Source organism: Macrotis lagotis, chromosome 4, assembly GCF_037893015.1.
Source record: "Macrotis lagotis isolate mMagLag1 chromosome 4, bilby.v1.9.chrom.fasta, whole genome shotgun sequence".
NCBI classification, from domain to species: Eukaryota; Metazoa; Chordata; class Mammalia; order Peramelemorphia; family Peramelidae; genus Macrotis; species Macrotis lagotis.
Window position 1 is genome coordinate 204,077,166 of NC_133661.1, and position 19,902 is coordinate 204,097,067.

Genomic DNA, 19,902 nt, shown 5'->3' on the forward strand with positions numbered 1-19,902 from the left:
AAATATCAAATACCAAAAAGTACTAAGAATCACATAGGGCATTTAGACTTTCTAGTGGCCCTCTGAAATGTAAGGGCCTTGTCCTTTCACTGGGTACACTTACTACTGGGGCAACTAAATCATAATAACCTTGATATAATCACTATAATTGAAAGCAGAAAACACAAAAAATGGAAGGTTAATTCACAGTGTTTCTTTGGGGTGGCAAATAAAGGTTGAAGTTGCATTATCAGAGGCATTAAGAAATATTTCCAGGGCGGTTAGGTGGTGTAGTGGATAAGGCACTGGCCTTGGAGTCAGGAGTACCTGGGTTCAAATCTGGTCTCAGATACCTAGCTGTGTGGCCTTGGGCAAGCCACTTAACCCCGATTGCCTTGCAAAAAACCTAAAAAAAAAATATTTCCCAAACCATTTGATCATCTTATGAAAACATAAATCACAGCAGAAGTCATTATAGACCACTATCTTCTAGAGGTATCAGACTTTCCCCATAGATCAAATAAGATTAAAATGTAATTGAGAAATGTTTAATAAGAGAAAATTTTGTAAATAATGTTAAAATAACATTAATGTTAAATAACATAATGTTAATTTGTGTTTTTCTAAGTCAATTTGTAGAATGCAGTGATCCATTTCTTTTTGAGTTAGTATCTTTGTTCTAGAAGATATTTTAAAGAAATTGAACTATGCTTCATAGTTAATGGATTTTTTTCATATTTACTCTATTTAGGAACTCCAGGATGTATAAATCTGGTCACATTTTCCTTTTATGTCTTGAGCAAAATAGACAGCTTGTACTATACTGTGTTGATCCTGAATTTTTATACAGCTTTGGGTAAGTAGCCTAGTAAATGACAGGTTTTAGAAAATTCTTTCAAGATGTTTATAAAGATAATGGTCTGATTAACTGTTTCCTAATAATAGAAATAGTAGTAGCTAGCTTTTATATAGTGCCTACTATGTACAAAGAGGCACTATACTAAGTATTTTACAAATATTATTTCATTTGATCTCACAACAATCTAGGAGGTAGGTGCTATTATGATGCCCATTTTACAGATGAGGAAATTGAGGCAAAAAACCTTAAATCACTTGTCCGTTGTCTCCAAACTAGTGTCTACAGCTGATTTGAAATCAGAACTTCCTGATTATAGGCCCAGTACTCTGTTCATTGCATCACCTAGCTGTTACCTAAAAATGCTTAGGGTATAGTCATTTAGGGCACCTTGACCTTAAGGATATCAAAGAGAGAATTTAAAATAGTTTAATTGCAAAATAACCAATAAATCTTAATATTTCCCTGTGTGGGCACCACCTAAAAATATAGCTATACAAGTAAGAAAGAGGTCAGTAAATTCAGTATTTAATCAGTCAGTAGGCATTTATTAAGCTCTTAACTCTATTCCAAGCACTGCACTATATGTTGGGGATGAAAAGAAAGGCAGAAATGCCCCTACCCTCAAGGAGCTTACATTCTAATGGAAGTCAGCCTAGAAATGCTATGTATAAAGTAGATGAAAGATAATCTCAGAGGAAAGGCACTAACAGCTGGGGATTGGGGGGAGGGGGTGGGGAACTAGGTAAGGTAAGGCCTCTTGTAGAAGATGAGACTTGATTTAAGTCTTAAAGGAATCCAGAGGTGGAAGTGAAGGAGCAGAGCATTCCAGGACTGGGAACCTCTCCTAGTTCAAAGACATGAGATGCCTTTGGAATCACCAGTAGGTCAGTGAACTCTAGAGTACATGGTGTGGAGTCAAATATGAGAAGACTGAAAAGACTGAAAGAAGACAAATGCTGAAGGGGTTTAAAAGTCAAACAGGACTTTATATTTGAACCTGCAGGTAGGTATATGGAGCCACTGAAGCAATTACTATTCCCTGGATTTTTAGAAAACCACTGTCTAGATAGAAACAAAATAGTCCTTCAGGTCCCATAAAGGTTTGCCAATGTTACTTGCTGACCAAAAGCCCACTTTCAGAAATAGATTAAATCATTTCACCAACACTTTTATTAAGTTCCAACTATGTGATACAATTGTGTAGTTTCAGTTCCGTTTATAACTTTTGCAAACTTTTTTCCTTTGCAACTTTTTTTCTCTTCTGTTTAACATTCTGAGATGACAGAAAGTTGGTATGGTTTAAAAAAAAGTTTGGTACATGTCTCTATCCTTTGTAATGACCATATAAAGTAAACTGGGAAAATCTTTCTGGAGATAAAACTCTTCTACTCTGAAGTTCTGAAAAGAATAAATAGGAGAGGATGAAGTTGTTCAGGTCCTTTTTTCATACCAATACTGAGAATCAAACTGAATATTTAGAGCTTAGGGTATGGAAAGAAAATATAAAGACAAGGTGGAAGAAACAATGTAGAGATAGAAACATCACCTGGAAATTGTTCTATTTGTCAAAGCTAGGAAATAAAAGACAATTTTTTTTTTTTACACTATTGATATTTCTGGTGGTGATTGCAGAAAAGTCTGCAGAGGTTGCAGTGCTTTTGAAAAAAGCTACTTTCCCTAGCCACCAGGTACTTGCTAATGTTTTCCTATTGAGAAAAGACATCATATTAAAATTGAATTTCCTTTATCTCTTTGGAGACAGACTATAGAAAAGGAAAGAAATATATAGAACTGACTTTCCTTTAGCTCTTTTGAAGCTATAGGGAAGATATAAAACAAAAAAGAATCACCATTCATTGGAACAATTCAGCATTCTTAGGGAATTGCATGAAAGAGCAAGATAAGCTTTATCTGCATCAGTGAAACTTGAAAATAATAGAAGTTCATAAAAATTACTAGTCATCAAAAAAGTTAATTTTTAGGAATTCAATATATTTCAGAAATAATTTAATCAGGAATAGTTAAAATAAATGGTTTTTGCATTTAAGAGGGGCAAATTTCACTTAAATGGAAAATTCACAGCAACTATCCCATAGAGTACCCCCTCATATTAGATAAATGAGATATGAGATAAATTTGATATACAAGTATCATACCATGGTCATTACTCAAAAAAATAATTTTCTTGGAAAATGATTAGTCTGAAGACTACTCATTGAAAATATGAGATATATCATCTTTGGGTACCAAGCAAGCTTAGGAGAGGTTTCATTATATAGACTGAAGAACTTAGCTACTTAAAACATATTAAAGGGATTAAATCTAAAAAAAAAACATGTGGGAAGAAGACACAAATAAAATATTTCATAACCTTACTAGACAAATAAGCCAGTCTCAGATCTAATAGTGAGTGAACTCCATTATCAGGAATGAGTCGTTTCTTGTCTTCATTGTTCTCCTAAATGCATCGTTAGGAGTCACTGAATGTCTATTTATTCTTCTTCCTTCCTGTCCAATGTCTCTTTTAGGACCATGGTTTGTTGGTGAAATTATCGATGGTAAAGTGGGCGGTTGTTTTTCCTTTGGAGTATTTGTTGATGGGCATTTCTTTCAGGGCAGCATGACATTTGTAATTGGAATTATTCAGGTAAGAGTCATGGGTTGAAATTCAAGAATCATACTACCATGAAAAAATTTTCCTCCAGTAAAAGATGTAATTTTTAATTTTAGGAATAACTTTAAAATGGGACTGGGATTAAAAGGTATATAATTTGATATATTTAAGACATTTCAGGCCATATATATAAATGGTGAGAGACATGAGAACATTTTTCCTTCTGATCAAAATGTAGCCCAAACTTATCACTGCCCAGAAAAAAGAACAATACATGCAAAAATGAGAACATTAGATTAACAATGGTATTGAAAGAAATTTATTTCCATGAAAAAATATGCCAGCTTATGTAATAAGGAGGCACCCTGACTTTCCCAAATTGGTGGTAGCTGAAAAAGGTATTATATATGAGCATAGAGTGTGTGTGTGTTGAAAAAGATAGTATATATGAGCATAGAGGGTGTGTCTGTGTGTGTGTGTGTGTGTGTGTGTGTGTGTGTGTAGATTTTGATATTTTACTCTTGAGGGGAGTTGGCAGAATCTTGTAATACCAAATAGTACTAATTTTTGACCACTCAAATACCAACAATCCAAGTCATTCACCAGAGGAAGGGATTTTCTTTTTTTTTTAACTTTAAACTTTTTTTTCTTTTATTAAAGATTTTGAGTTTTACAATTTTCCCCCCAATCTTACTTCCCTCCCCCCACCCCACCCCCTATGGAAAGCAGTCTGTCAGTCTTTACTTTGTTTCCATGTTGTACATTGATTCAAATTGAGTGTGATGAGAGAGAAATCATATCCTTAGGGAAGAAACAAAAAATATAAGAGATAACAAGATCAGACAATAAGGTATGTTTTTTTTTTCCTCCTAAATTAAAGGGAATAGTCCTTAAACCTTGTTCAAACTCCGCTCTTTATCTGGATACAGATGGTATTCTCCATTGCAGACAGCCCTAGATTGTCCCTGATTGTTGCACTGATGGAATGAGCGTGTCCATCAAGGTTGATCATCACCCCCATGTTGCTGTTAGGGTGTACAGTGTTTTTCTGGTTCTGCTCATCTCACTCAGCATCAGTTCATGCAAATCCCTCCAGGCTTCCCTGAATTCCCGTCCCTCCTGGTTTCTAATAGAACAATAGTGTTCCATGACATACATATACCACCACAATTTGCTAAGCCATTCCCCAAATGAAGGGTATTTATATACTTGATTTCCAATTCTTTGCCACCACAAATAGGGCTGCTATGAATATTTTTGTACAAGTGATGTTTTTACCCTTTTTCATCATATCTTCAGGGTAGAGACCTAGTTAGTGGTATTGCTGGATCATAGGGTATGCTCATTTTTGTTGCCCTTTGGATGTAGTTCCAAATTTCTCTCCAGAAAGGCTGAATGAGTTCACAGCTCCACCACAGTGTAATAGTGTCCCTGATTTCCCACAACCCAGGAAGGGATTTTTCTGAGCTCTTCAACTTAGATTGTCATTAAGGTATTTACTTCTCATAGCATGCCAGCCCTTTTCAGGGGCCTCTTTGTTTTATTCATAGAGTTTAATTTTAGATATGCAAGTCAAATTGTGGTCATAATAATTTACATAGTTCTTTAAAAAAAAAAGGTAAATAGGGTTAAGTGGCTTGCCCAAGGCCACACAGCTAGGCCAGATTTGAACTCAGGTACTCCTGACTCCAGGGCTGGTGCTCCATCTACTGTTCCACCTAGCCAACCCCTTAAAAATTTTTTTAAAAGTGTTTAAATATTTATTGATTTCTTTCATTTTTATCATCTTCATTTCTCAATATTTCTCCTTCTGCCCAGCTAATAGTTACATTTAAAAACAAAAAAAGAAGAATCAATTCTACAAACTAATTGGCATTATTAGCTGAATTTAACAGTAACTTGCCATATTCTATACCCATAGTCCTCCACTTTTGTAAAGAAGGAAGGGAGGTATATTTTCTCATTTTTTCATGCTGGGTCATTATAATTTTGCAGTATTCAGTTTCATTTTTTGATATTGATTTTATTTACATTGTTGTAATCCAGTGTTTTGTGGAGTTTTGCTAGTTATGCCCCAAAATTATGGATGTTATGATATTGAAGATAGCAAAGAAAATATATTATCTAATTTAATATAAATTTTACGTATACCACCCAATAATGTTCAAAAAAACAAACCTTGTCTTTTACACACATGTGTACCAACCTCAAAACATATCACATCTTGAATTCACAAAGATTGGTATTCTTGAAGAGAAACTGTCTTTGTAAAGTCTCTAATTCTTCTTGTAGAAGTGTCAGTTTCATTCAATGTACTGAGATATTTCCTGCCCCCTCCCCTGAAAAATACTTTGCCATGAGCACTGAAACAAAGGAAAGAAGAATGAACATTTATTATACAATTGCTATGTACCAGCCAGGCAGCATGCTATTCACATTACAAATATCTCATTTGATCCTCACAACAATATTTCAAGTTAGTGCTATTATAATGTCCATTTTATAAATGAGGAAAGTGAGGCAGATGGAGGTTAAGTGATTTGCCAGGATCACATAGTAGTTAAGCAAAAAACAAAAACCACAACAAAACAAAACACCAAAACTCAAACCCAGTATAATGATAATGTATGCAAATATTCCATTCCATTCCAGTCCCCTGCCTTTCTGCAGAAGGAATGTCTAATCATCTGTTTCCTGGGACCATTATTGACTTTTCTCTTAGTTTTGGCTTCCTTTTAGAAGCACTATTATTATTAAAGAAGTTATGCATCTATAAAGATAGTATTTAAATATAAATACCCTCCAGGGAGGAAAGTATTCACTACAAATAGAGAAACTGATTCTTTACTTCCATTATAACTGTCTCTTTTTCTATATTTTTATAGGGATATTGAACAAGAAAATGAGATCTAGTAACTTAGGAGCCACTACATACTTGAACCCTAAGAGTAAATGCTCATGAAGGTTACCGAAGCAAACTAAAACAGTACATAAAACTTACACAGAAAATCAGAGGGAACACTCTTCCTCTTCTTACTTTCTATACTTCATTTTCCCATGCTTAACCTTACCCACGACAAGGAGTAAAGAATAAAAAACACTTGGATGTACAAATGTTACCCTAATGTGACATAGGGAGCTGAGAGACTAAAAACACAGCAAATTGGAATATATATCACAACATTATTTGGAGATAGATGTGTGCATATGGGAAATTAATATATTTACTACTTGCTAAAGTAGTATTTCATTAAGTGACACTATTAAAATGAGCCTACAGGTTTTTATCCTTGAAGTTATCCTGGACTTTTCTTTCTTCTTCAGCTCACATATCCAATCAGTTGCTTTTCAGTTGTGTTCAATTCTTTTAGTACGCCATTTGGGGTTTTCTGGCAGAAATTCTCTAGCTCATTTTATAGATTAAGAAACTGAGGCAAATAGGACTAAGTGACTTGTCCAGAGTCACATAGGTACTAAGTGTCTGAGGACAGATTTTAACTGGGAAGATGAGTCTGGCACTCTATTCATTATATCACCTAGCTGCCCCAGGCAGTTGCTGTCTTAATACATTCATCTATTTCTCTTTCTTATACATTATCTAATTACCACTTAACACTAATGAAAGCAGTAGTCTCTTATTCTTCTTGCTTCACCCCACACCCTTCTCTTCCTTCAGTAATCCAATTTCTACACAGAACTGCCAGCCTCTACATAAAACAGATCTTATCATGTCATTCCTTCCTCCAGTTAAAAATCTTTATTGGCTCTCTGCTGCCTATAGGATAGAATACCAAATCATCAGTCTGACATTTAAAATCTTCCATGATCTGACTCCTTCTTTTTGGTTGTTTCATATTATTCCCCTAAAACATTTTCTATTTCAGTAAAATTGACCTTCTAGCTATCCTTCCTACATAACATTCTCGTACCTCTCAGACTTTGCATAAGTTAATACTAGCTAACATTTTCGTAGTACATTGCATCATGTGACCCTCAAAACTTCTGTGGGAGGTACTGTGTACTATTCCCATTTTACAAAAGAGAAGACTGGAGATAAGAGAGATTAAGTGAATTGCTTGGGACCCAAAGTGATGAATATCATCTGGAGGTGGGAATTAAACCTCTATCTTCCTTTGTATCCAATACTCTCCACAAGGCCGCTGACCTCTCTTTTACCTCTTACCTTGTACAATTTGTACCCACCTTCTTAGTATTAGTGTTGCCTCCTAAATGAAGTCTCTCCTGATGCCCCTTCTCAGAAGAATCAAAACTCCTTGAGAGCAAGAATTTTGGCTTTGTATGCTATGTCTAACCTGGTAGAGCGTTGCACTTAAATTCCAATATACATTCTTTACTGCTTGTTAGAATATGTACTGTTGGATGAATGAAAATCCCGTTGGTGTGGTTGCCTTGATGTGATTTCAGATGATCAAAAAATGTATGGTGTTGAAAATGAAATCTTGTTTGAAAGCATTTTCTAGTTCACAAAGTTCTGTCCTCTCAACTTTCTTATTTGATAAATCACCAACCCTTAGAAGGCAGAACTTCTAAGATACTTTTTTCATTGATGAAGAAACTTGGATTCGGTGAGTTGTACCAAGACATCAGGACTTGGTGGCAGAGCAAGAACGGAAGTGAGGTGTAAGAGGAATGCCCCATCCTCATCGAAAATTCTTGGATGCTGCATATAAAGATGTTGGCATAGAGTTGGCTTTGAGGTCAAATGTTGACTAGTTTCCACTCTACCGGCGATGAGTCGGATGCTGATCCGGGTCCTGTTTTCTTTTCTAGATGTTGATTTTTAATATCCCCTTCCTGGCCTATCTGTGCTGGATCTTGCTGCTGCGGTGCCAGGGCTACGTCTTCTCCACTCATCTCAAGGGAGGATACCACAGGGCTCTGCCCGTGCACAGCCTCATGCTGCTCTCCTACCTGTGCCAGATCGGTTGCGGTTACTTGGTCTGGAGGGCCTACGGCGCCGTGGCGCTGCTCTTCTCCCCCTTGTTCGGCTGGCTGGCGCTCCTTGCCCCGGCGGTGGTGCGCTGGGCCTGGACCCTGAGCTCCCGCCAACTCGGAGCCTTCATGGTGGAAGTCAGAAGCCATCAGAGCTCCCAGCGGCCGTGACGGCGGCGGGCTCTCGGGGGCCCGGGCCCCCAGGGCCGCGCCGACTCCCTGGGAACGAGTCTCCAAAGCGGCCCCGGTCACCGCTGCGGCCGGTGAGGCCGGGGGGGGGGGGGGGGGGTTCAAACCGAATCCAATAAATGGTACACAGTGCGCCCGGAGCTTGTGTGGGGGCGGGGCGGGGCGTCCCCGACGCGCCGGGCCGCCGGCTCGCCTGGGGCCGGAAGCGGGCAGCGCGCCGCCGGAAGTCGGGGCCTAGTTCTCGGCGTCCGGAAGTTGGAGCTATTCTCCCGGATCGCGGCCCGAGCGGTCGCTGGAGCTCCGGGGCCGGACGCGATGGATCGCGGGGCGGCGGCACCCAGCCCGGAGGAGCCCGTGGCGCAGCTGCGGGGGCTCATCGGGACGCTGCGCTCCTTACTGCCGCGGGTGCGGGGTGAGGCCCGGGGCGGGGGCCGCGTTAGCGGCGGGCGGAAGCCGGGGCGCCTTGTTTGCCTTCTCTCACGGCCCGCCCCGTCCCTCCGCAGATGGCGAGGCCCGGGAGACCACGGAGGCGTTCGACGCGCACAGGTTCTGGGACAAGCTCGGTGAGTGAGTCTCGCCCGGGGACTTCGGGGAGCCCCGGCCCCCCGTTCCGGCCCTGCTCCTCCTGGACCAAGAAGACCGCCCGGGCCGGCCCCGCCGACGGGCGCGGGAACCCGGCGTCCTCCTCCCCGCCCTCCGGGGGGCGGCGCGTGCGCTGTGGCGCGGGGGGCGGCGGGGGGCGGGGGCCGCGGCGCCGGGGCTTCGCCCCCTCCCATCACGCTTTGCTTCCCCCAGGGCACAGGGCCCAGGCGGTGTCTCAGGAAGCCACGAAGCTGAGCCTGGCCTTCGCGAGACCTCCCCTGCCTTCCTCAGAGGTGGGTTTGGCCGGGCTTCCTCCGCCGCCGCTTAGGTCTCTGAGCTCTTTAATATAAAACCCAAGACAGCGCACTCCCAGGGTTTTTACAGTCACGAACCAAATTCTAGGGTAAGAGCCTTCACGTTTCTACCGCCTCCCCCATGTCCATGAAAGTAAGTCTCTATACACACTGCACACATGTATGCATATTATGCACCCATACATGCCCCTATCCATGTATATATATCTATGTAAACGTCAAGATATTTTCACCTGCGGGGATGAACTTGTCTTTATGTTCCTTTCATCCCAGCGGTGAGTTGGATGCTCATGAAAGTACTTGCGTTCTTTGGATTAAAAAGCAGACTACAAGTAGTTGGTCCCCCCTCCTTCCCCCTCCAAAAAATTCTAATGGTAAAATCCTAGGGACACCACGAAGAGTAGGATTTTGTTTATAATCTCTTCTAATGCTACATCTCCGGATTTTATGTGTGTGTGTGTGTGTGTGTGTGTGTGTGCGCACTTGTCCTCTATCAGAATTTCTTTTGCTATCTAAACTTTTAGATATATAAATTTTGACATAATATGTATAATAATATATAATAACTTTTGACATATAAACTTTCTTTAACCTGAATTGCATTGACGTGTAGGAACATACAAAATAGATTTGATAATTTTTGTGTTCTTGAAATCATAGCAAGTTATTAAATGGAGGAAGAGGAGAAAGAATGAAACGTTTCTAGTCTGATTATTTTATTACTTAATATAAAATGAATGCTAATGTGAAAAAATTATAGCACTGAATTAAGTTTGTGCAGTAGAATTAAGAGCAGGAGATCACTGAACGGTTCCTTTTGGAAAAATAGACATGAGGTACAGTATTAGGTCCATTGTAGTTACTTTGAGGTTTAAGTTCAGATTCCTCAAAAATGTGCTCTCTAAAATTGGGGGGGGGGGGCAGCTAGGTGGCGCAGTGGATAAAGCACCGGCCCTGGAGTCAGGAGTACCTGGGTTCAAATCCAGTCTCAGACACTTAATAATTACCTAGCTGTGTGGCCTTGGGCAAGCCACTTAACCCCGTTTGCCTTGCAAAAACCTAAAAAAAATAAAATAAAATGGGGGGGGGGGGTGTATGGTTCAGAGTAGGTCATCAGCATCCTGCAATAGAGTGTTAATTCTTTGCCTTTTCATACAGTAGATATTTCATTGGTTGGGGTGTATGGGTGTCCAGTATCTTTGGATAGTCTATAGTAGTTGATCAGTAAATACTTGATAGTTAATGGTGAAGTTTATATGTACCTCTACTCTTCTCTAAGCAGTCCCTTTTCATCATGTCTAATTTCTTCTTCATTTTGGAATGGATCTATGTTTTTTTGTAGGACTGTAGGAAACTCTGTGAAAGTATCCAGAATGCTGTGTTGGCAGAGGTTTCTGCATACTACTGGCTTCCCAAAGACCAAGGTAATCTGCTTTGCACAGTCGGTGACTGATGTGCTCAGGCATTGTGAATGATTGAGTGAAAAACTTGAGCAAGATTCTCGTGCCAGATTTCTTTTGGGCAGAATCCTACCATCTTTCTAGTCAGAGAAAATTATCAAATTACTGGGGATTGAGCAGTAGGAAGGACAAAGCAGGTCATATGTGAAGCATAGGTACTGCCTCCTATGCTGTAGATCAGGGCTGTCCAAAAGGCAGCCACAGTGCAATTTTATGCAGCCGCCTGTGGGTTTACTAAAGGTAAACGAAGCTGAACTACAGCAGAGCTCTCACTAAAATGTCAAAATATATTGTCTATTGTTTTAATAAAAACTTTTAAAAGTAAGGTTGGACAGTCCTCCTGTAGAGTATAGACTCTCAGATGGGTAATAGCAAATAATTTCTCCCTGAAAGACCTCTAGGATGCTTAAAACTTGACTTTGGTTGCAGGTATCACATTACGAAAAATGGTTCGAGATACTGTTGTGGATGTAGTGGAGGGAATGGCCCAGCTTGCAGAAGTGATTGTTAGAGCTCGACCTCAATGGTAATGACATGGTTTGTTACTTGATGGGACTCAAATTGCCTTGAGGATGAAGGAAAACCCTGAGAGTCTCCTTTTGGGCATCAGCACGGGACAGTCAGGAAAGATGCTTTTTAGAAGATAGAGGTTTGAGTCGTTAATATCCTCATTGATTTTGCTCTTTAGCATATCACACGAGTCTCTCATATCAACTGGCAGTATCTGGGAAACGTGTGACCAGGTGTCTCACCTACCAAAAGGTGAGTGATGTAATGGGAGGTATGATCTTGATTGTGTTCAGCCCTGTGAAAGGGAATTTTTATTTTTCACGTTTCACTTCCAATTTTGTAGTATTTGTAATGTTGCCCAGATTTAACAAGTAACAGATTTTAAAAGAATTAACCATCACTGCTAAGCTAGAGAAAGGAAATTTGTTGTTACTGCCAATCTCCCCTTTTATCATTTTCTTTCTCATTGCTCCAAAAAAATCCCTATTCCATTCAAATTCCATTAGAGAATTTTAATATTTGTTGAGTGTTTGGGATACATGTACTAAGTTTTATTTACAGACAATGTCAGGAGCACTGCTGAAATATTCATTAGATGAAACTAATTTCTGGTGGGACACTCTTAGCTAAAATTCATGATTTCCAAATGGACCCTGATTTAAGAATTGCAATTTTTATTTTTAAACAGAAAAAGATATGTATTAGTAGAGTTTTCCTTCCAAATTCAAAAATCTTTTGTTAACTACCCTGCTGGATACGATGTTGGATGCATTGTGCTGGCAAAAATATAAAGATTACATAAGACTTTTTGTCTTCATAGAATTTACAGTTAAATAGGAGGAATATGGATATACATATAACATCTCCACATACCTAACACGAAATAATATGACAAACTTGTAAGAGGTACAGAATGACGGGAGCTGGAAGACTGGGGAAGACTTCCCAGAGAAGATGGCATTTGCTCCAGACTCTAAAGAATAGATAAAAATTTATAGGAAAAGGCGGCAGAGAGGGCATTCTCAGCATTGTTGAATAATGAGAGAAGAGGAGAAACAGGAAAGCATGGACTAGAAAATGGTATGGACAATGAGTAGTTCAGTTTGGCTAGAGTAGAAAATATGTGCAGAGCAATATTATGGGAGGAGAGTAATGCCAAAAAGTTTTTAAATGCCAGGTCAAAGAGTTTGATGTGTTTTTGTTATGCATTTGTGAACTACTGGAGATTTTTGAGCAGGAAATGACATGACCAGATCTAAGTATGAGAAAGATTATGCTAGCAGCAGTATAAAGGATGAAATAGAGGGGGGGAAATCTATTATTAGACTATTTCATTAGTCCAAAAGGTTAATAATGAAGCTTATACTGAGTAGTTGGTGGCTCAGTGGATAGAGCACTGGACCTGGAGTCAAAAACAACCAATTTCAGATATTTAACTAGAAGTGAGAGAGGGAAGGAAGAGTCAAAGGTCGCATTAAGCTTTCACACATGAGACCCTGAGTGAATGGTGTTGTCACTGACAAAATTAATGATGCTTTATCCTTTCCTTAGAACTGCTACAAGTGAAGAAATTATCATTAATTCTCAGTAAGATGATAGAGAATTTGTTGGGTTGTTTCTATAATTTGGGTTTCTCTTATTCTGCTTATAGATAATAAAGCAGCAGCACTTTTAATGCTGGCTTCATATCTGAGGGTAGTGAAGGATGCACTTGAAGAAATGGAGCAGGTAAGGGGATTCAACATCCCTACCAAGTCTTTGCAAAACAACCTCATAATTAATAGATGAGTAGAAATCAAATAGCTTTAAAATGAGACTGTGCCCTAACGTAAATTGAATTAATCTTAATCCTATTTTCACTAGTTTACCAATATAGTAATTCCCTTATCATTAATTATATTAGCAGCTTAATAACAGTATGGATTGTTTCATTTGATACAATACTTTTTTTTACAAGGTAGATAGTATAACTATAACCATTTCACAGATCAAGAAACTGAGTCACAGAGATTAAATGATGTGTCCAGAGTCATCTAGCTAGTGACTGGTAGAGCCAGTTTTTGGATCTGGTACTTTTTCTGTTATACTTTGGTAAGATGTTAACATATTTAAGCAATTATACTTACTATTAAATTTGTAACATCTTATTAAAGTGGGCTGTCAGCAGTTGGAGAGTCTGGGGGTTTTTTGGTTCATTTTGATAATGACTAGATGATGAACTTGTCTCTCATTGGGTAAGACTGAGCCAGGAAAACCAGATGCCTTTTTCCCTGAATACTTAACATGATAGTTGGGATATTCAAATTTAATATATTGTCTTCCAGGCACAGGGGGACAGTGAAGACCCTTACAGTGACATATTGGAAGATGATGAATTGGGATCTCGGGGTAATAGGGACACATATTGGTCAGAAGAGGACCAGCAGCTCTTAGCTCCTTGTATGGGACTGATGAAGGCCTCTAAAGCTTGCCTCAAGAAAGTCAAGTCTTCAGTGGAAACCCATGGGAAGACAGTTGTCTCAGATCAGGTCGCCCAGTTAGATGACATTGTAGACATTTCCAATGAAATCAGCCCTAGGTAAGTCTTTAGCTTGAAATGATTGACCTTTTTAACTTTTCTCATCCTCTACAATTCCCTACCACTCAAACACCCCAGTTCTTCGTAATACAAGCTACACTCTAGCTAAACTCAACTGTTTGGCCATCTCCAAACTAGCTGTTTGCTTCACCCTTTTGTTTTTGTTTATGTTGTTCCCATTCTCTAGAATGTTATTTTTTATCCATCTTCCCTGAAGGCTGTAATAGATGATTGTTGAATGAATAAAAAAATGGATGTAGTTTGATTTGTGGAAACATTTGTACCCTGACCTCTGCTTAGGGTTTCATACTACCATTTCTGTTTGGAATCAAACACTTTCACTTTAAAATGCAAATGGAATTTTTACATCTGCACAAATATAGTGCTGCCTCCTACTATATGTGTAATATATGTATTGAAGTTAAGTGCATTTTACTGGGGGTTCTGTCAGGATTCTCATGTCTGGAGCCTTGTGTTTTTTAGGGAACAGAGGCAGGATATTGAGGGAAAAAACGTGAATATCTAAGTCTGCTGTATTCTTTACTTATTTACTTAAAGAGTGTGTTTTCCAGTTTCCCCCTGAGCCTGTTTCTGTGTCATCAGTTTTGCTATTAGTGATTCTTCTTTTCTGGTTCTAGTGTGGATGAATTGGCTCTGAGCATGTATCCACCTTTGAATCAAATGGCTGTACGACTAAATGTAAGTTTTTATGCTATAGGAGCAGTTACAGACTAGTTCTCTACAGGGTTTTCTCGAAGGGACAGTGAGTGTGTTCATTCATGATGGTAACAGGTAATAAGTAACTCCTTCCCCCCCCCCCCCCCCAATAAGCTTCCAGTTCAAAAATGAAAAAGAAAATGTTACAAATTGATTGCAAATACACCCCCCCCCCCCGCTCCAACAAAGCCAGCTTTACTATTATTGACCAAGGTGGGAAACCACCCCAAACTAAATAACAGAAGATTATAATTTCTTATATAAACCTTTCTTGTTCTTTTGCATGTTGAAATGTTTGTGTTTGTAAATGATTAAGTGCACAGTAAAAAAAGAATTATAAAAATAATTTTCAAAAAAGATCTAAAGGAAGCAAAGTCTGCATTTAAAAAATCTTGGCCTTTCCAAAAGGCTTTATTATGTATATATAGCAGGGGGCCACCTAGAGAAGGGAAAAGAGTCTGAATTCCATCTTGCTTTAGGAGCATTCCTAACTATCAGCTGTTTCAGCACTTGTTTGTCAATTTTTTATTTGGCTAGACAAATATTCTAAAGAGAAATAAAGTATTCTGAAAGAGAAGTTCTGATAAGTAATTTAACTATTTAAGCTTTAACTTTAAAAGGCTGTTCTTTGACCATACTCTTAGAATTGGAAGGAAGAACTAAATTTTCTTATTTCCTCCCTACATAAAATTATAGTTGCCAAATTAGTTGCTATTGTAGAAAAGTGAAATTGTCATCTAACTTACGTTCACAAAATTATTTTATAAGCACTATTTTAAAAATGTCATTTAATTTTAAAGATCTTACATATCTCAATATTCTTCTAAATTTTTGATAACTTTAAAAGGTATAGAATTTGTTATACATGCTCCTATTAAGTTACCTTGATATTGGTGTTTGTAAAAATTCTGCTTACTGATGGAAAAGTGAGAAGAAATACTAGTCAGTTCATTTGACGGCTGTACATATATGCCCAGCTCTCCAGAATGGGGGACTGAAGGTGTGGGGAGAGGTGAGACTGACCCTTTGTGACTTCCTTCCTCCCTTCACTCTTTTCTGCTGACAGATGAACTGTTTCTCTGTTTTTAATTTATAGGCTGCAAAACTAGCATCTGTGTTGAAAAAGGTTCTTGAAATCACAAAGTAAGTCTGAAGTTCCCAAATCTTCGTAGAATAAGCGGGAGGGTTCAGAGTCATTCTCTTTGAGCCATTTTTTAAATTTCTGTGAGCAGATAGTGGTAGACTTGGACTAAGCATGAAAACTGTCCTACTGTGATCCTGTCTGGTGCCCTGTTCCCTGGTAAAGGTAGTTTGAGGATAAGCCATCCCTTGATACTATCATGAATTCAATTTCTTTTTCTTCTCAAATTCTTCAGGGCAAGTCATGTGTGTCCCCATGAAGAAGAAAACTGGATCCAATTTCTCTCCAGTGCCATTGATCACAACATGAACAAAATCAAGAACCTTACCCAGGGTGAACTTTGAGCTTCTTCCTCTTCCTCTCATGGTGCCACAACCAGGCTCGGATGTCGGCTCTTGTGATGGACCCCACAAGCTTCCTGTGTCAGGAGAGCTGGAGACAACACTTCAAAAGGAAGCCCACATTTGGAGGTCTTCATGGAACCAAGACTGTTCAGTGTGTGCAAACCATGTGAACATGGTGCTTGTTTGGACAGAAACAAAAGTTGATTATATGACCTTCTATTTATGCCCCTTGGATTCTTGGAGAGCTTTGTCCTATATAGTCTTTATTTACAATAAAATCTTTTTTTTTTTTGTTTCCGGAGCTGACCCTGCATCTGTAATGGTACTTCTACTATGTCACTATCAGGCAATGAGTATTAAGAACCTGCTGTATACCCAGCAGTATTCTAAGTCCTTAGGATACAGATACAAAAAGATGAAGTAAGCCTCACTTCCAAGGAATTTATATTTGTCTTCCACATCTTGCCACAACATAAAATCAGAGCATGCTCTCTAACCAAATCATTATGATTGCTTTGCTGCATTGAGCTCATTTTCTTTGGTTTTATTCTTAGTAAAAGCAGAGCCACTCTTCATGATAACTAGTTCTGCAAAAGATCTAGGACTTCATGTATATGTATACTTCATTCTCTGATACAGATGTCAACCTTCTGTGCTTTGGTGTAGATGGTTTCACGCTGTATTGCATCCACCACCACCTTCTTCCCCTGCTCCCTGTCCCTAACACCCAAAAAGAAAAGGAAAAAAAAGCATATAGTAACTTGTTTAATTTTTCCAAACTTAGCTCAGCAGGTCTTTAGATGACAGACCCAGAGTCATTTCCTGAGCCAGAGCTTGAAGTCTCTCCTGCTTGTATAAGACCTCTTTGTCAGAGCTTGTGCTCTTCTGGCCTTGGCCTTAGAGAACCAAGGGACTTCTCCCTACCTCAAAACTCCAGGGCAGAACTTGACAAGACAAGAGATGGTTAAGATTCTTTTGTTACAATGGAAGTTTGCTGTGTCAAAGCCTACTGGAGCTCAGTGCTTTGTTGAAGGAAGATTGAATGAAGTGCCTTTGTTTATATCCTTTTCTATCCCTTAGACTAGAGGTGAGTCCCTGCAACTCCATCTGAGCTAGTTGCCTTGGAAATTGGGGGTAATTTGACTTCTTAGTCAAAGTATCCTGCCTTGCAGGGTTTGTATGAAGAGAATGAAAGATGTATACAATGCACTTTACAGACTTGAAAGCAGGGGAACATTGTAAACTCTTAGTAACTATAACATGTTCTGGAGTAGTGTATGTGCTCCATAAGATGCTAGTCTATATTTTTTGGAATTCTTGGAAGGAGCTTGGAAGCCTCTATGTAAATTTGAATATTCGTCTATTGAACTTTTTGAGAATGAGGTAAATACAGAATGACATATCAATTAGCATTTTTTTCCTGTATTAGAAAGGCTTTCCTCATAGTCTATTTTCATCCAGTAAACCAATCTCTGCTATTTTGACTTGTAAATAGAAACCCAGGGAAATGTTTTTAAATAATAAACATTGACAGGAGTGTGTTACAGACAGTGTGATCCGAACATCTTTGTGGTTCTAAGCTATTAAAACTCAACATTTATAATTTCTCATTTATTTAAAAAATATATAGAAGGCTGTTTGGTCGTCTCAAGAAGTTTAGGGGAAGGGTCATTGTTCCGTTGTTTCAGTCATATCTGACTCTTCATGACCTCATTTAGGCTTTTCTTGGCAGAGATATTAGAGGGGTTTGCCGTTTCCTTCAGTTCATTTTAAGATGAAGAAACTGAGACAAACAAGGTTAAGTAACTTGCCCAGAGACACAGCTAGTAAATATCTGAGGCCATATTTGAACTCAAATCTTCTTGACTCTAGGCCTGGTGCTCTATCTGCTGTATCACCTAGCTGCCTTTTTGGGTAAGGATGGGCCTCTTTGAGAAGAGAAGACAAATAAGAAGGGTCAAGTTCAAAAAAGGAAATAGAGATGTAGTATCAGAACACCAAACTATGGTTAAGAAACCATGCTTTCTGACATCATATGCTCCATGTCCTATATATTTGTTTATTTCCATTCTCTCTCTGTTCTATTTATCAGACTTCAGCTCTAGGAACCAAACTGACCCTGGGGTCAAATCTTCTGAGTCTGTTTTCCTGTCTGTAAAATGGTGATGACTTCATAGACTTCTTGCTAGAAACCAATAAGATAGAATGTATAAAGCACTTTAAAAATGTTAAAAGTGGGGGCGGCTAGGTGGCACAGTGGATAGAGCACCAGCCTTGAAGTCAGGAGTACCTGAGTTCAAATTCGGCCTCAGACATTTAATAGTTACCTAGCTGTGTGGCCTTGGGCAAGTCACTTAACCCCATTTGCCTTTCAAAAAAAACTTTAAAAAAATGTTAAAAGTGTAGCATAAATGTTATTCATTACTATTATATCGTGTACAGTTTACATGTATTATTCTTGGTAATGGTCAGGAATGATGTTGACATGATTAAATTATCACCAAATCTAATTTGGGAATACTAATTCTACATATTCCCTGAGCTGTATTTGTCTTACCAAATGTGTACGAAGACAGATTTGATTCTCTTTAGTCCTCTCTTCTCCCCTTCTTTCTCTTTGCCTTCCTTCTCTCCTCTCTAGCTTGTGAAGATCAAATGAAGTGATAGGCAAAGAACCTGATACATTGTAGGTGCAATATAAATACTACTATCATGAATATTTTATTGTTATTTATTCTGAAAGCTGTAAAGCACCCATCAAAATAAAAGGTAGTATCATTAATTCTGTACTGAGACACCCAATTTTCAAGACTGCCATAGACCAATGTGGTAGAAGTCCCCTTAGGAATTCATCTCTGTTGGTCTATTCTATTCCTACTAGTAGTTTAGGAGTGATTGGAGGGGGGACATCTAGGTGGCGCTACCAGTGCCTGAAGTCAAGAGTTCCTGAATTCAAATCCAATCTTAGACACCTTGGGCAAATCACTTAACCCCATTGCCCACATCAACCAAAAAACAGGAGTGATTGGAACTTAATCACCTTCCTCCCCACCCTGAAATGACATTCACCCATTCGAGAATCTGATATGTTACACTTTAAGAAACAGGCCTCCCCCTGCCATGCTCATTTCTAGTTTGTGATTCTGGGCCTGTCATTTCACAAGCATGGACAGAGTTCAAGGTGGGCAGATACACCTGGCAACCTTAAGCTGGAAGCATGGGAATCGTCACGTTGATACTCTTGTAGCCTTGTAGGTTTTGGAACATGTTGCAATCCACTTCCACAGTGAGTATTTGGAACCCTGCTTGGGTTGGAGTGAACTGGATCTGGTATTTGAGGGAATTTCCAGGCCAGACAGAACCTAATCTGAAATTTACAATAACAACAAATAAATAAAAAAAGTTGCTATTTTTGAGTCCTATTTTTCTTAGGCAACTGGGAAAAATTCAGTAGTCAGGAAGACAAGTACAAATCCAGCCTCAGACACTTCTGAGGCACATCATATCATTTCTGTCTGCTCCAGTTTTATCAACTGTAAAATGGGGATAATAATAATACCTATCTCTTAGGGTTGTTATGAGAATCAAATGAGATATTTGTTGTGTTTAACATACTTACTGCCACATATTTGGAACTTAATTTGGTGCTTCCTTGGGCTTTT

At 39.0% G+C, this 19,902-nt stretch overlaps 3 protein-coding genes across 7 annotated transcripts in view; 2 read left to right on the plus strand and 1 right to left on the minus strand.

Moving 5' to 3' along the window:
• The window catches only part of TMEM62 (transmembrane protein 62), a 60,534-nt gene extending 51,871 nt beyond the window's left edge, over nucleotides 1-8,663 (plus strand). The window contains exons 12-14 of one of the 3 annotated variants that reach the window (XM_074235227.1): nucleotides 731-835; nucleotides 3,367-3,485; nucleotides 8,244-8,663. In XM_074235227.1, coding sequence (XP_074091328.1) covers nucleotides 731-835; nucleotides 3,367-3,485; nucleotides 8,244-8,576 — 557 coding nt within the window. In that variant the 3' untranslated portion in view covers nucleotides 8,577-8,663. The other 2 variants (XM_074235229.1, XM_074235228.1) reach the window with 2 other exon arrangements.
• A 130-nt stretch (nucleotides 8,664-8,793) lies between these two features.
• On the plus strand, nucleotides 8,794-18,928 carry CCNDBP1 (cyclin D1 binding protein 1). Of its 2 annotated transcripts, XM_074235231.1 has the most exons (11): nucleotides 8,794-9,006; nucleotides 9,098-9,157; nucleotides 9,390-9,469; nucleotides 10,833-10,914; nucleotides 11,380-11,476; nucleotides 11,639-11,712; nucleotides 13,112-13,188; nucleotides 13,785-14,038; nucleotides 14,677-14,737; nucleotides 15,852-15,898; nucleotides 16,132-18,928. In XM_074235231.1, exons 1-11 carry the CDS (start codon nucleotides 8,910-8,912, stop codon nucleotides 16,238-16,240), a joined length of 1,038 nt encoding a protein of 345 aa, XP_074091332.1. In that variant the 5' UTR covers nucleotides 8,794-8,909; the 3' UTR covers nucleotides 16,241-18,928. The 2 variants fall into 2 exon arrangements, with proteins under 2 accessions (XP_074091332.1, XP_074091331.1); XM_074235230.1 differs by lacking the exons at nucleotides 8,794-9,006; nucleotides 9,390-9,469 and having other exon boundaries at nucleotides 9,064-9,157.
• The window catches only part of EPB42 (erythrocyte membrane protein band 4.2), a 37,335-nt gene continuing 32,604 nt past the window's right edge, over nucleotides 15,172-19,902 (minus strand). Inside the window, exon 12 of one of the 2 annotated variants that reach the window (XM_074235226.1) lies at nucleotides 15,172-19,607. In XM_074235226.1, the coding sequence (XP_074091327.1) occupies nucleotides 19,445-19,607 (163 nt within the window). In that variant the 3' untranslated portion in view covers nucleotides 15,172-19,444. The remainder of the gene's footprint in view (nucleotides 19,608-19,902) is intronic. The other variant, XM_074235225.1, reaches the window with a different exon arrangement.